The following is a 16,910-nucleotide window of genomic DNA, read 5'->3' on the forward strand; positions in this document are numbered from 1 at the left end:
ATTCTGTATACTTCTGGCCCTTCTTTGGACACTTAACTAAACTCCAGACGAGCTTCAATGCCATACAACTCTCCTTCCGTGGCCTCCAACTGCTCTTAAATGCAAGCAAAACTAAATGCATGCTCTTCAACCGACCGCTGCCCACACCTACCCACCCGTCCAGCATCACTACTCTGGACGGTTGGGACTTAGAATATGTGGACAACTAAAAATACCTAGGTGTCTGGTTAGACTGTAAACTCTCCTTCCAGACTCACACTAACCTGTCTAGGACTGGGAACCCCGTTCCGCTAGCGGAACCCCTCGCCAACAGCCAATGAAATTGCAGGACGCCAAATACAAATCAACAGAAATGTCATAAATCTAATTACTCAAACAGACAAGTATTTTACATCATCTTAACCTCTTACCTCTACCTGGGACGCTTGCGTCCCAACTAGAGCTCTGGAAATGCAAATGCGCTACGCTAAATGCTAATAGTATTAGTTAAAACTCAAAAGTTCATTAAAATACACATGCAGGGTATCAAATTAAAGCTACACTCGTTGTGAATCCAGGCAACAAGTCAGATTTTTAAAATGCTTTTCGGCGACAGCATGAGAAGCTATTATCTGATAGCATGCACCAATACACTACAACAGAAAAGCACAGCAGGGGACGTAAACAAAATAATTAGCATTTCGGCGTTACACAAACCGCACAATAAAATAGAAAACAGTCATTACCTTTCACCATCTTCTTTGTTGGCACTCCTAGATGTCCCATAAACACTATTGGGTCTTTATTTCGATTAAATCGGGCCATATAAAGCCAAGATATCGTTATATGTAGACTGTGTGATAAACGAAAAAAACAGCGATTTCACAACGTAACGTCATTTTTTAAAATTCAAAAAGTAGACGATAAACTTTCACAAAACACTTCGAAATACGTTTGTAATGCTACTTTAGGTATTAGTAAACGTTAATAAGCGATAAAAATCATCCGTAGGCGATGTACATATCAGTAGCTGTCGTCTTGGAAAAAATTTCAGGAGAGAGCTCTTCCGGAATGATCTGGGCGGAGACCGGAGGTACGTCGTGCCCCTCTTTCGGTTCAACCAAGAATCAAAGAGGATTAAATTCACAAGATACTCGACTGCATGGGGATGCTGTGGGAGTTGAATGCTCGGTCTTATCTAATTCGGCTCACTGTTAACAATTGCTGGAAGTGGCGCAAGGATATTTATTTCCATTTTCTGTGATCAGGTTTTCCTGCGCTTTCCGATGTAACGCACGTTATGTAATAGCCACAGTCGTGATTTAACTTCTTGCTCCTACCCTCTACTTTTTTGAACATTTTGTTAAAAATCGCGCAACATTTCAGCGCCCTGCTACTCATGCCAGGAATATAGTACGTTCATATGGTTAGAATGTGTGTATAGGAAACCCTCGGACGTTTTTAAAACTGGTTAAATCACGACTGTGGCTATTACATAACGTGCGTTACATCGGAAAGCGGAACGAGAGCTACCTCATGTGAAATGCGCGTGACTGAGAACGAGGCTGCTGCCAGACCCCTTAGTCAAACAGCTCTCATCCGGCCCCCCTTCACTGTAGAAGCCTGAAACAACGTTCTAAAGACGGTTGACATCTAGTGGAAGCCTTAGGAAGTGCATAATAACCCATATCCCACTGTGTATTCGATAGGGGCTGAGATCAAATAAATATTGCTATTTATTTTGCTCCTTTGCACCCCAGTACCACCACTTGCACACACATCTTTTGCACATCTATCACCCCAGTGTTTAATTTGCCATACTGTAATAATTTTGCCACTATGGCCTATTTATTGCCTCACCCCCCCCTTATCCTACCTCATTTGCACACACTGTATATAGACTTTCTCTATTGTATTATTGACTGTGTTTGTTTATTCTATGTGTAACTCTGTGTTGTTGTTTGTGTCACACTGCTTTGCTTTATCTTGGCCAGGTCGCAGTTGTAAATGAGAACTTGTTCTCAACCAGCCTACCTGATTAAATAAAAGGTGAAATACATGTTGTTTTTTAAATGACCCAGGGCATTGATATAACATTACTCAGATGCACAAAAACAAAACCATTCAAAATGGGTGAACCTTTCCTTTAAGGGTTATTATTACAGTACATTCCAAATGTATAATTTAATGCTTCTCTCTCAAGCAGTCAGAAAGTCACTCAAGATGTACTCTTCTGCTTGACCCACTTACATGTTTCTGTGCAACTCTGAAGAACTGCGCCACGTCACGGACCACATTTCCAAAGTTGTCGTAAGTGCGCACGTAGGGCCTTATCCATGAGGGTAGCTGGGCACGTGCGTCTGTGCTTTTGAACCTGGAGGAAATAGCCAACGGACACTATAGAGTTGCATGATAGGAAAAACTCTGGTAACACTAACGTTCAGTAATAAATCATTTAAGGCATTTACAAACAGTTTGTTCACCATTTATAACTCATTACTACCACATTGGAAAAGGTTGGTAAGCTACTGCTTATTCTTTATCATTGATATGATTTAAGCCACTTTTGACACCTTAAAAGAGCATCAGGCACTGCTGGAATGTCTACCAATGTCCATCTTTTTGTGAGAAATTACACAGGTCACTCAAAACATTTCTAAAGTATAGCCTAGATAGCCCTCACTTTATATTAGGAACCACAAAAACACTTAACTAATGATTAGTAAACAGTTTAAAAGGACCTATATTAAACGTCTTGTGAATGATTTCTGAATAAAAGTTGTGAATAACTAGCTTGTAAACTAACATTTACAAATGGGAGAAATGGTGAGCAAACCTTAAATGCCTTATAATTGGTTTATTACTGACTGTTATTAGAAAGTGTTACCAAAACTGTTCAAGAGTCGGTCTGACGATACTGACCCTTTGGGAAGAATTAAACTTGGTTAAGCTTCGCTAGTGTCCGTGAGTTACTTACTCAAAATTGGAACCTAACACTACCTTACCCATACATAGGTGAGATAGCTGATGTTTTCAACTTCCACATAATAGCTATGCCACTTTGTTTACATACTCATCTCATATGTATATACTGTACTCGATACCATCTATTGCATCTTGCCTATGCCGCTCTGTACCATCACTCATTCATATATCTTTATGTACATATTCTTTATCCCCTTACACTTGTGTATAAGACAGTAGTTTTGGAATTGTTAGATTACTTGTTGGTTATTACTGCATTGTCGGAACTAGAAGCACAAGCATTTCGCTACACTCGCATTAACATCTGCTAACCATGTGTATGTGACAAATAACATTTGATTTGATTGGGTGATTCCTAAAATCACGAAAGCATTAATATTTTATATTGATGGTGTAAAGTGATGACTTGCACATACTGTACAGTACCAGTCAAAAGTTTGGACACACCTACTCATTCAAGGGTTTAATTTAGTTATTACTATTTTCTACATTGTAGAATAATAGGGAAGACATCAAAACTATGAAATAACATATGGAATCATGTAGTAACTGAAAAAGTTTTAAACAAATCAAAATATGTTATATTTGAGATTCTTTGAAGTAGCACCCTTTGCCTTGACAGCTTTGCACACTCCTGGCATTCTCTCAACCAGCTTCACCTGGAATGCTTTTTCAACGGTCTTGAAGGAGTTGCCACAGATGCTGAGCACTTGTTGGCTGCTTTTCCTTCACTCTTCATCTCAATTGGGTTGAGGTCAGGTGATTGTGGAGGCCAGGCCATCTGATGGAGCACTCCATCACTCTACTTGTTGGTCACATAGCCCTTACATAGCCTGGTGGTGTGTTGGGTCATTGTTCTGTTGAAAAACAAATGATAGTCCCACTAAGCCTAAACCAGATAGGATGGCGAATCGCTGCAGGATGCTGTGGTAGCAATGCTGGTTAAGCGTGCCTTGAATTCAAAATAAAAATCACTAACAGTGTCAACAGCAAAGCAACATTACACCACCTCCTCCATGCTTCACGGTTTGAACCACAAATGCGGAGATCATCCGTTCACCTAAGCTTCGTCTCACAAAGATTGACTGACCATGTCTTAAAGTAATGATGGACTGTTGTTTCTCTTTGAGAATATGAGCTGTTATTGCCATAATATGGACTTAAACTTTTACCAAATAGGGCCATCTTCTGTATACCAACCCTACCTTGTCACAACACAACTGATTGACTCAAACGCATTAAGAAGGAAAGAAATTCCACAAATTAACTTTTAGCAAGGCACACCTGTTAATTGAAATGCATTCCAGTTGTGCAAAGCTGTCATCAATGAAAAGGGTGCTACTTCAAAGAATCTCAAATAAACAAATACATTTTATAACACTTTTTTGGTTACTACATGATTCCATGTGTTATTTCATAGTTTTTATATCTTCACTATTATACTAAAATGTAGAAAACAGTAAAAAGGGAAAACCCTGGAATGAGTTGGTGTGTCCAAACATTTGACTGGTACTGTAGGAGTTATCAGGCAAAGGATGATGACTAGAATCCTATAGGACAATCTAGTTGATGTCCCAGTCATGTGATGTTTACAATGGCAACCACTATTTCTAGAGGCACGTCATGTTCCGTCACCAACACTGCCTGAAAAATATAGGCTGATCTGCTCCTACTTGAATATACAGTTGATGTCAGAAGTTAACATCCACTTGGGTTGGAGTCATTAACACTTGTCTGTTAACCACTCCATAAATTTGTTGTTAACAAATTATAGTTTTGGCAAGTCTGTTTAGGACATCTACTTTGTGCATGACACAAGTAATTTTTCCAACACTTGTTTACAGAACGATTATTTCACTTATAATTCACTGTATCACAATTCCAGTGGGTCAGAAGTTTACATACACTAAGTTGACTATGTCTTTAAACAGCTTGGACAATTTCAGAAAATGATTTCATGGCTTTACAAGCTTCTGATAGGCTAAATGACATAATTTGAGTCAATTGGAGGTGTACCTGTGGATGTATTTCAAGGCCTACCTTCAAACTCAGTGGCTCTTTGCTTGACATCATGGGAAAATCAAAAGAAATCAACCAAGACCTCAGAAAACAAATTGGAGACCTTCACAAGTCTGGTTCATCCTTGGGAGCGATTTCCAAATGCCTGAAGGTAATTTGATCTGTACAAACAATAGTACGCAAGTATAAACACCATGGGACCACGCAGCAGTCATACCGCTCAGGAAGAAGACGCGTTCTGTCTCCTAGAGATTAAAGTACTTTGGTGCGAAAAGTTCAAATCAATCCGAGAACAGCAGCAAAGGACCACCAGACTTGTGGAGGTCTACAATTTGAAGATGCTGGAGGGAACGGGTAGAAAAGTAATTATATCCACAGCAAAATGAGTTCTATATCGACATAACCTGAAATGCAACCCAAGCACTTCCCAAGCAAGGAAGAAGCCACTGCTCCAAAACCGGCATAAAAAAATCCAGACTACGTTTTCAAACTGCACATGGGGACAACGATCGTACTTTTTTGGAGAAATGTCCTCTGGTCTGATGAAACAAAAATAGAACTGTTTGGCCATAATGACCATCGTTATGTTTAGAGGAAAAAGGGGGAGGCTTGCAAGCCGAGGAACACCATCCCAACCGTGAAGCACGGGGGTGGCAGCTTCAAAAATTGGATGGCATCATGAGGTAGGAAAATGATGTGGATATATGGAAGCAACATCTCAAGACATCAGTCAGGAAGTTGAAGCTTGGTCGCAAATGGGTCTTCCAAATGGACAATGATCCCAAGCATACTTCCAAAGTTGTAGCAAAATGGCTTACGAACAACAAAGTCAAGTTATTGGAGTGGCCATCACAAAGCCCTGACCTCAATCCTATAGAACATTTTTGGGCAGAACTGAAAAAGCGTGTGCAAAATTTATTGAAAATTTATTGAGTGGTTGAAAAACAAGTTTTAAATTACTCCAACCTAAGTGTATGTAAACTTCTGACTGTACCCGATGATCACCTGAAATGACCAGCATGCACCCCTGATGATCACCTGAAATGACCAGCATACAATACTGACCTGTGGTCGCACAAGAAGATAGCCCCGTAGTCATCACGGTGGCGAATGACTCTTCCAATAGCTTGGTTCACTGCCCTGGACGCCTGCTGTCTATACCAGTTCTGCCCCGACAGGTACTACCGACACACACAGAAAGGCAGAGAAACACAAATATTAACTAGATGTCCTTAGTGCATGAACATCTTTGCCAAAAACATGTTTTAAAAAGTATGTTTGGTTTTGCTTTTAGTGAAAAAAGTTGTGAATTGACAATTTACATGAACTTCACTTCTGTAAGGGTAGCTATTAGTGAAGTCCTAATAAATCCTGTAATATATCATCAGTCAGAGGACCAGCGAAGGGGCTTCCTCCATACCTGCACCCCGGGGGTCTTCTTCCTGCACATCTCGTCCAGGTACTGCATCTTCAGAATGACCCGGGGGTCCATGCGGGGCGGGAACGGGAGACCAGTGATTATGACCCCTCGGCCATACGTGTCAGCAAAATCCAGGCCCTCGCTGGCCTGGCAGAGGTACAAATAAACCAATCAAGGCACACAGAAAATACCATGTATGGGCTTAAGATCAATTCAGAGTGATGTCTCCATGCGTTGTCAAAATTGTAGAGACCTTAACCTAACACTTAGTGACCTCGTTAAGAGGTTTGGATATCTTGCCGCGACAGCTGAGGTAGTGGTCAACTTCACTTCAAAATGCAAGCCGAGATCTACCGCTCAGATTTGTTTTGTATTTTAAACATGAAGCCTATGCAACATTAACCTTTTACAGTTCTAGAACAACCAAGGTTTGTGCAGTAGGTTTAGCCCAATACATTACTGCATATTGGATATGCTTGAATTGCCCTGCCAATGTTGTTCTTCTCAGACCATTTCAAAATAATATTTCAAAATTTGAGGTATGATCACACCAGTAATAGAGCGGTTGTTGAAGCACAGCTGAGTGAGCATAAAATTGACGATTGAAAATATATTATCAGCCCAAAACAATTCTCCACTGGTCTGACAGGTGCTTGAATCTAATGGTCAGTCTCAGCGGAGGGAGGTAGAGAGCAGCTCCCTCCCTCCACTGAGACTGAACAAAAAGGGGACAACATCTTCCAACATTGCAAAACTCGAAATGATTACGACGGGACACACTCCAGAAACAAATGCAAGTACATTATTTGTTTTAATTAAAAATCATAATAACAGAACAGTAGCCAGTGCTTGAGAGGATGCAATGGGCAAAATTGGTTGAAATTAAGTCATAATGAGGTCATACTGTATCAACCAGTTTCTGGTTGTATTGACACCATTTCAAATATATCTCTCTACTGGGAAATGGTTCTCAACCAATGTAGTATTTTTCAGGTATGAGCAATGCCTAGGACTCGGAGGCACGTGTGCAGGTTTCTACTCTTTTTTTTACACAATCAGACAACATACTGGAGGTACAAACATCAACGACATCATACCCGCCCAGACACATTTTCTCACCCCTGTCTCTGCTACGTTCTCAAATGGCATTACTTTGTTCCTCTCCATCGCACGCGCACTTTCAATATTGACATAATGAAGTATATGATTTTTCCATTGTCTTAACGATGGAGGATTGGTTGATTTCCAGTTTAGGTATACTTTTTTTTATTTTATTTTATTTTTTTAGATAATTGACGAGAACAGTATCATCCAGCCCATCAGATATCTTACTACACCCCAGTAGCGGAGTTTGGGAAGATTTTTAAATTTATTTTAAAAATCCCTTGGAAAGCCAAGCCTAGGAAGAAAAATAGCCATATTACAACTTATGTGTTGTGATAATTGTGTTGTTTGCTCTATAACCTGTTAGTTCATATGCCTTGCCACCGTGATAGATATATATATATATATATAGCCCCAAGGCCGAGACAATAAGAAGACAGAGTGGCAGAATAAATTCAACCACACCTGTGTTTCATCACAAAACCGGAGAGCAACATCTGTCCCGTTAAGTCCACAAAGCATATTGCATGTAACAAACAAGTTACTGTTTAAGACATTTTTGGACTACTAAATTACTATTGATTTAGAACCATGCAGAGTTAGGCTACAACAAGTCGCTAAGAAAACACGAGCTGCCTATACTGTTCCAGCTTTAACATTTCAATATAATCAAAATCACCTATGCTTAGTCTAATACAGTGACAACTAAAAGATACCAAAAACAATCCAGTACAATCAACATAAGCTAAATACATTGAGAAAAAACACAACATGCAACCAATTTCTAAATATTTTACAGAGTTACAGTTCCTATAAAGGAATCAGTCAATTTAAATAAATTCCTTAGGCCCTAATCTATGGATTTTACATGACTGGGAATACAGATATGCATGTGTTGGTCAGAGACACTTTCAAAATAAGGTAGGGGCGTGGAAGAGAAAACCAGTCAGTATCTTGTGTGACCACCATTTGCCTCATGCAGTGCGACATCTCCTTAGCATAGAGTTCATCAGGCTGTTGATTGTGACCTGTGGAATGTTGTCCCACTCTTCAATGGCTATGCGAAGTTGCTGGATATTTGCGGTAACTGGAACACGCTGCCATACACGTCAACCCAGAGCATCCCAAACATGCTCAATGGGTGACATGTCTGGTGAGTAGTATGGCCATGGAAGAACTGTGACATTTCAGCTTCCAGGAATTGTTTATAGATCTTTCCGACGTGGGGCTGTGCATTATCATGCCGAAACATGTGGTGATGGCGGCAGATGAATGGCACAACAATAGGCCTCAGGATCTCATCACGGTATCTCTGTGTATGCATTTTATCGATGACAATTTGAAATTGTGTTCATTGACCGTAGCTTATGCCTTTCCATGAAGAGCACACTTCTCCAGCGTGCCAGTGCCCATTGAAGGTGAGCATTTGCTCACTGAAGTCCGTTACGACACCAAACTGCAATATGGTCAAGACCCTGGTCAGGACGACAAGCACGCACATGAGCTTCCCTGAGATGGTTTATAACAGTTTGTGCAGAAATTGTTTGGTTGTGCAAACCCAGTTTCATCAGCTGTCCTGGTGGCTGGTCTCAGACGATCCCACTGGTGAAGAAGCCGGATGTGGAGATCCTGGGCTGGCATGATTACACGTGGTCTGCGGCTGTGAGGATGGTTGAACGATGTTGGTGGCGGCTTATGACAAGAGCTCTGGTGGACATTCCTGCAGTCATCATGCCAATTGCAATGCAACACCTGTAAGGTGTTTGGATTATCTTGGCAAAGGAGAAATGCTCATAAACAGGAATATAAGACACATTTTAGAAAAAAAAGCTTTTTGTGCATATGGAAAATGTTTGGGGTATTTTATTTCAGCTCATGAAACATGGGGCCAACACATTACATGTTGCGTTAATATTTGTGTGTGTTTGGGTGCTTGCAAGTAGAAAGAAACATATTGACTCACCCTACCTGTAGATAACCACCAACGCCATCCTCTTCTTTCATGTTGCCAAAATGGTATATGAATCAGTCATACAGTAACCTACACTCTTAGTTTTTGTTGTCCTAGGCTACCTGGCTTAAATTATTGCTACCTTACATTTACATTTAACATTACATTTAAGTCATTTAGCAGACGCTCTTATCCAGAGCGACTTACAAATTGGTGCATTCACCTTATGACATCCAGTGGAACAGCCACTTTACAATAGTGCATCTAAATCTTTTAAGGGGGGGGGGTGAGAGGGATTACTTTATCCTATCCTAGGTATTCCTTAAAGAGGTGGGGTTTCAGGTGTCTCCGGAAGGTGGTGATTGACTCCGCTGTCCTGGCGTCGTGAGGGAGTTTGTTCCACCATTGGGGGGCCAGAGCAGCGAACAGTTTTGACTGGGCTGAGCGGGAACTGTACTTCCTCAGTGGTAGGGAGGCGAGCAGGCCAGAGGTGGATGAACGCAGTGCCCTTGTTTGGATGTAGGGCCTGATCAGAGCCTGGAGGTACTGAGGTGCCGTTCCCCTCACAGCTCCGTAGGCAAGCTACGTAGCCTAACTTCCTTTCAGAGGCAACAATAGCCTACTACATTTAGCTACATATTGAACTTCCAGCAAGGGGCACTATGTATGAATGTATGGTTAGTTCAGAATCGGCGTAATAATCATCGATTGGCCAGCACGGAGAACTAACTAAAACCAGAAGTCCAAACCCCTATCTCCATTCAGGCCTAATTTAGGAAAGGGCCCATTTTAGCTAGGTAGCCAGCCACCAGAGCTCAGAAGTGAAAATTAAAAAAAAAATGATGTCAATGACATTTGGTTTTTGTTGTGATTAGTGTGGCAATGACAAATCGAAACTGGCTTCCCTAAACTTTTTTTGGGGTGTGCCAGGACCATTCACAGTTGAGCTCGTTTAGTTCGACGCTGATTGGCTCTCATTTAAGTTTATTATCAAGGGAGGCCAAATGCTCACTGGCTTCCATTGCAGCAACAATTTTACTCTTTTTGACCAGACAGAAACAGATAGGTGAGCTACACATAAAGAGACAGAGGCGCTGTTTCGCTTGCTCGGATGCTTTCTCCTGCCGAGATACATTTAGCCTCTTGCGAATTAAAGGGTCAATTATGAAACAGACGAAAGACATGAAATAATGTGTTTATTTTTTTCTTTTAATTTTTTCAGGAAGCCTGGCTTCCCTTGACATCCATGAATGCACGCCATTGCTGCACCCTTATATGGAATGTCTTGAAATATGCAGACAGAAAGATTGAAAGTAAATTTAGATTGTAATACTTCTGACAGCCAACTTCTAACTCTGCACACAACTTTTTCCCAGAAAATGACTCTGTCGTTGTTCTGTAGAATGTGTTAATTTGGTCTCGTATAATAGTGTGCTGTTTTTCCAATGAGGCCTGGTGACATTCTGCTTTGCCAAATCAGGAACTGCTGTGTTGACATTCAAAATGAGGTAGCATGCTATGTTTCCCTAACATGATGATGTTAGGTCATGGAGGGTAAACAGTGACCTTTTAGTAGAAGTGATTTACAGTATGTGTGTGGGTGACTATCTGAACCAGTAAGTGCTATAAAGCCATCAGAGCAGAGGAAGTACTTCAGGCAAGGATATGGGGAAGACAGACTGACCATAACAAACAAACAGGTCTTACCTTTCCCCGACAGACCGCAAAGAAGCTGCCCCCTTTAGATTTTGAGTCATTGACTTTGTCATAATAACCATCAATTATCTAGACAAAAAGGAAATGGTATGGGTTAAGTTAGCTTTGCTATACTAAAAATAGTGCAGGAGAAACATTCCCATGATAACGGTCATTTACTGTTACGGTCACGAAACTGCAGGTAGTGACAGAGTACATGCAGCGTTTTAAATGGGAATGTCTGCAGCACTGACCTCCGTGAACGTCCCCTTTCCCTTGGGCTCCACAAACATGGGCTTTATGTTTTCAATGCGGTCGGCATGCCCGTTTGCCTGGGGAAAAAGCAGGCATAGAAGAGCATGTTATTATATTAAGTAAGACCAAAGGATTCTCATCACAGGCTCAGCATCAATAATGAAGCAGGAGGATCCCCTACACACACAGTGCCTTCGGAAAGCGTTCAGACCCCTTTACTTTTCCCACATTTTGTTATGTTACAGCCTTATTCTAAAATTGGTCAATTGTCACCCCCCCCCCCCAATCTACTCACAATAGCCCATGACAACGCAAAAACAGGTTTATTAATGTTTGCTATTTTTTTTTTTTTTATGTATGAAACTTCACATTTACATAAGTATTCAGATCCTTTACTCAGTACTTTGTTGAAGCACTTTGGCAGCAATTACAGCATCAAGTCTTCTTGAGTATGACCTTACAAGCTTGGCACATCTGTATTTGGGGAGTTTCTCCCATTCTCCTCTGAAGATCCTCTCATGCGGTGTCAGGTTGGATGGGAAACATTGCTGCACAGCTATTTTCAGGTCTTTCCGGGCTCTGGCTGGGCCACTGAAGGACATTCAGAGACTTGTCCAGAAGCCACTCCTGCGTTGTCTTGGCTGTGTGCTTAGGGTTGTTCTCACATCTCCACAGAGGAACTCCAGAGCTTGGTCAGAGTGACCATCGGGTTCTTGGTCACCTCCCTGACCAAGGCCCTTCTCACCAGATTGCTCCGTTTGGCCAGGCTGACAGCTCTAGGAAGAGTCTTGGTGGTTCCAAACTTCATCCATTTAAGAATGATGAAGGCCACTGTTTTCTTGGGGGCCTTTAATGCTGCAGACATGTTTTAGTACCCTTGCCCAGATCTGTGCCTTGACACAATCCTGTCTCGGAGCTCTACGGACAATTCCTTCAACCTCATGGCTTGGTTTTTGCTCTGAAATGTATTTTCAACTGTGGGACAGTATATAGACATGTGTGTGCGCCTTTCCAAATCATGTACAATCAATTGTATTTACCACAGGTGGATTCCAATCAAGTTGTAGAAACATCTCAAGGATGATCAATGGAAATAGGATGCACCCAAGCTCAATTTCAAGTCTCATGGCAAAGGGTCTGAATACTTATGTAAATAAGGTCCCCTTTTATTTTTTACTATTTAGCAAAAAAATTGTCATTATGGGCTATTGTGTGTATATTGCTGAGGATTTTTTTTATTTCATCCATTTTAGAATAAGGCTATAACGTAACAAAATGTGGAATAAGTGAAGGCAGGCACTGGATAAGGTCTTTAATTTATGATTTATAACACCGCTTGTCCTCAGCCGTCTAGGCAACATACACTGCTTTGGATCTGGTCCTATGCCTGCTCCAGCGTGGAATTTCTGCATTACGGTGACGTCATTGTCCAGACCTTGCATCCACGCAGTTACCAACACAACGACTGTTGCCATGTGTAGGTAACCATAGAAGTGTAGAGTCGGCATTAGCACATACTGTACACATACAAGGCTACCTCTACATCAGGCCTTGGGTCAATTCAACACAAACTCATTCGCTGCAGGAAATGGATTGATATTTAAATCCTAACCTGAAAAGTACTTTCATAGATAAAGTTATCAATGTATGGGTGGAATTTCAAAAAAGTTGCTGAATTGATGGTGTTCAAATGGTGACAACCTTTTTTCTGAGGGATCCCTGAGCTGCACTCACCCTCCAGAACTCCAGAGTCTTGTCCATCACAGGGTAAGAGGGGAAGAACACCAGCAAACCGTGAGGGACAACGCGGCCCAGATTCACTGCAGAAAGAAAAAGGAAAAATAATGAGAATTTAGGTAATTTAGTAGAATGGGTTGTCTCCAGTATGTTTCTCTAGCATTAGAGCAATGGATGGAAGTCTAGTGAAACTACCTTTAACTTCCTTCATACTGGACACAGAGATACAAATGGTATCCACGAGTTCATCTGACTCAGGGGAAGTAGATAACGGGCATCATTGCTAAAATTCCGTAGTATCCCTATAATATACCCCTCCCCCGATAACAATTTGCCACTGGAGGTCATTCTCAAGGTCCTTGTATATCTCTGTAATGAGTGATTTTCAAGGTGTTTACACCAATGAAATAACATTTAAAGATACACATTACACTAGTAAAAAAATATATATTTGAATAGCCTTTGTTGTTATTAATCAATACATTAAATACTTTTGTTCACTTTGGATCATTGAAAAAAAATAGAAAGATCCCTCTTAAATCCCCAAAACATCTCACTACAACTCTACACATCACTACTGGGACAAGTCATTTTGATTACCCCAAGTACTTTAAACAATGCACAAATAACGTTTTGCAGTATAAAAAGGACTAGCATTATGTTTTTAACATTGATAAACATTGCAATATATTCAAAAACATCTATGATGTGTAACTTAGTTTCTCTCATGGTTGCAAAGGCAAGATACACAAATGCCACCGCAAATCAAGAACGCACAGATATTAATTTGTAGGATATATTCATCTTACCAACAGTGTTCCCTAAAGATGCCATGTTTTCAGGGACAAACCTTTGAAACAAATAGTGAGTGTGTGTTAATTAAACTAGAATGATATTATCATGTATACAGTGCCTTTGGAAAGTATTCAGACCCCTTGACTTTTTTCACATTTTGTTACGTTAAAGCCTTATTCTAAAGTGGATTAAAAAAAATATACACAATCCATCATGACAAAGCGAAAACAGGTTTTTAGAAATTGTTACAAAATTATTTTTAAAAAAAAAACAGAAATAGCTTATTTACTTAAGTATTCAGACCCTTTGCTATGAGACTTGAAATTGAGCTCAGGTGCATACTGTTTCCATTGATCATCCTTGAGATGTTTCTACAACTTGGAGTCCACCTGCAGTAAATTCAATTGATTGGACATGATTTGGAAAGGCACATACCGGTCAATAGAAGGTCCCACAGTTGAAAGTGCATGTTCGATCAAAAACCATGAGTTCGAAGGAATTGTCTGGGGAAGGGTATCAAAATATTTCTGTAGCATTGAAGGTCCCCAAGAACACAGTGATCTAGATCATTCTTAAATGGAAAAAGTTTGGAACCACCATGACTCTTCCCAGAGCTGGCCGTCTGGCCAAACTGAGAAATCGGTAGAACAGGCCTCGGTCAGGGAGGTGACCAAGAACCCGATGCTCACTGACAGAGCTCTAGAGTTCCTCTGTGGAGATAGGAGAACCTTCCATAAGGACAAACATCTCTGCAGCACTCCATGAATCAGGCCAGATGGAAGTCACTCCTCAGTAAAAGGCACATGACAGCCCGCTTGGAGTTTGCCAAAAGGCATCTAAAGACTCTGATGAAACTAAGATTGAACTCTTTGGCCTGAATGCCGAGCGTTACGTCTGGAGAAAACCTGGCACCATCCCTACGGTGAAGCATTGTGGTGGCAAGCATCATGCTGTGGGGATGTTTTCCAGCAGCGGGGACTGGGAGACGACTCAGGATTGAGGCAAAGATGAGCAGAGCAAAGTACAGAGATCCTTGATGAAAAGCACTGTGGAGCAGGTTAGGACCTCGGACTGGGGCGAAGGTTCATCTTCTAACAGGACAACGACCCTAAGCACACAGCCAAGAAAGCGCAGGAGTGGCTTCAGGACAAGTCTCTGAATGTCCTTGAGTGGCCCAGCCAGAGCCCGGACTTGAACCTGATCGAACATCTCTGGAGAGATCTGAAAATAGCAGTGCAACAATGCTCCCCATCCAACCTGACAGAGCTTGAGAGGATCTGCAGAGAAGAATGGGAGAAACTTCCCAAATACAGGTGTGCCAAGCTTGTAGCGTCATACCCAAAGAAGACTTGATGCTGTAATCGCCGCCAAAAGTGCTTCAACAAAGTACTGAGTAAAGGGTCTGAATACGTATGTGAAATTTACGTTTTTATTTTTGTTTTTATAAATGATCTTACATTTCTAAAAACCTGTTTTTGCTTTGTCATTATCGGGTATTGTGTGTAGATTGATGAGTGATTTTTCTTTATACATTTTAGAAAAAGGATGTAATGTAACAAAATGTGGAAAAGGTCAAGGGCGTATGAATACTTTCCAAAGGCACTGTATATCCCCCCCAGAGAGGGTAGTCACAGCGGTGGAGGTGCCCACCTGCGGTCAAATGCTGAGCTGAGCTGCACGCTGTCTGGACCGCGGTCAATTATGCTGACAAAGATCTGATCATGCTGAATCACATGGGGGTTCTCCAGGCATACTGGAAAGGGACTGTGGGGGGAGGCAAGGGGGTCAAGAGAAGTGAAACCCAAAAAAGGAAACCCAAGGTCAGTAGAAAAAACACAAAAACAGAACTGTCTCTTATGTTATGGACAAGAGCATCTGCTAAATGACCAACATGTGAATGACAAGACAAGTAGGTAAGTAACAAAGTTGATGGCTAATATCCTACTATAGATTTTTTCCCATGTGTGTGTGTGTGTGTGTGTGTGTGTGTTGACAAATGACACACTCACATTTGCATTTCGGAGGTGAACGAGGACAGAGGGGAGAGGGTCCCGCTGGTGAGGATGATGCTGCGCACGCCCTGCCTCACCAGCTCCTGCATGCTGAACCCAGGCGAGAAGCACCAGTAACTCAGAACATTTCCTGGAATAAAACCACATCCCCACTGGTTTCTTAAAATCGCAAAACACCATGGTACATCATTCAACCAGGGAACTCGGTCCAAACATGAGCGCAGATGTCCATAATACACTCTGTCTAGCTCAGTTAACTGCAGACAGAATTTGGATGGAGAATGGCCAAGCAACACTGCCTGTAGCTAGATCTAAAGTGACCGGTTGATTCAGATTTTCTTTGAGGAGAGCAGTGGACTTCTCTTCTATAATGTACAGGGATCTCAATGTCAACCTGTAGTACAAGGGCCTTTATTCTCAAATCGCCTCAGAGTAGGAGTGCTGATCACTGAGACGCTTGGTACATAAAGCCCCAGGTCCCCCGTCAATATGAATCTTATTCATTATGATCGAAAAGGCCAAACTGATCCTAAAATCAGCACTCCTACACTGACACGCTTTGTGAATACAGACTGAGATCTCAGTGTTCAAAATACATACATGAAACATCCTGTTTCCATTAGATACAGTGCCTCCTAGGGTTGGGCGATGTCTGGCATGACACATTGTCCCATCAACCTGTCCAGACATCACTGATATGCGATTGTATCATCTATTTATTTTTTTACCTGGGGCGCGTCGTTGCGTTGCCTAGCAATGCAGGAAACGATCTGTAATGCAGTGTCTTGCACAAACCACCGATGAAAGTCTAATCATTAGACTACAATGTGGAAATCATCTTACCAATATTGTATTTCCTTGTGTGCAAATGAATAAATATAAACCAAATCATATTGTGATATGTGGTACCGATAACTTTGAATGGTGATTTGGAACTCAACGTTGTAGGCCTACGATG

General features: G+C 41.3%; 1 protein-coding gene across 2 annotated transcripts in view; it reads right to left on the reverse strand.

Annotated features, from left to right (window-relative positions):
• rtel1 (regulator of telomere elongation helicase 1) overlaps positions 1-16,910 on the reverse strand; it is a 57,667-nt gene that overhangs the window by 22,594 nt on the left and 18,163 nt on the right. For both annotated transcript variants that reach the window (XM_029664298.2, XM_065020666.1), the window contains exons 16-24: positions 15,950-16,082; positions 15,591-15,704; positions 13,955-13,995; positions 13,143-13,228; positions 11,408-11,485; positions 11,166-11,243; positions 6,404-6,550; positions 6,049-6,164; positions 2,230-2,353 (exon numbers count right to left, since the gene is read on the reverse strand). In XM_029664298.2, coding sequence (XP_029520158.1) covers positions 2,230-2,353; positions 6,049-6,164; positions 6,404-6,550; positions 11,166-11,243; positions 11,408-11,485; positions 13,143-13,228; positions 13,955-13,995; positions 15,591-15,704; positions 15,950-16,082 — 917 coding nt within the window. The remainder of the gene's footprint in view (positions 1-2,229; positions 2,354-6,048; positions 6,165-6,403; positions 6,551-11,165; positions 11,244-11,407; positions 11,486-13,142; positions 13,229-13,954; positions 13,996-15,590; positions 15,705-15,949; positions 16,083-16,910) is intronic.

This window comes from Oncorhynchus nerka, linkage group LG7 (genome assembly GCF_034236695.1).
Source record: "Oncorhynchus nerka isolate Pitt River linkage group LG7, Oner_Uvic_2.0, whole genome shotgun sequence".
Classification (NCBI taxonomy): Eukaryota; Metazoa; Chordata; class Actinopteri; order Salmoniformes; family Salmonidae; genus Oncorhynchus; species Oncorhynchus nerka.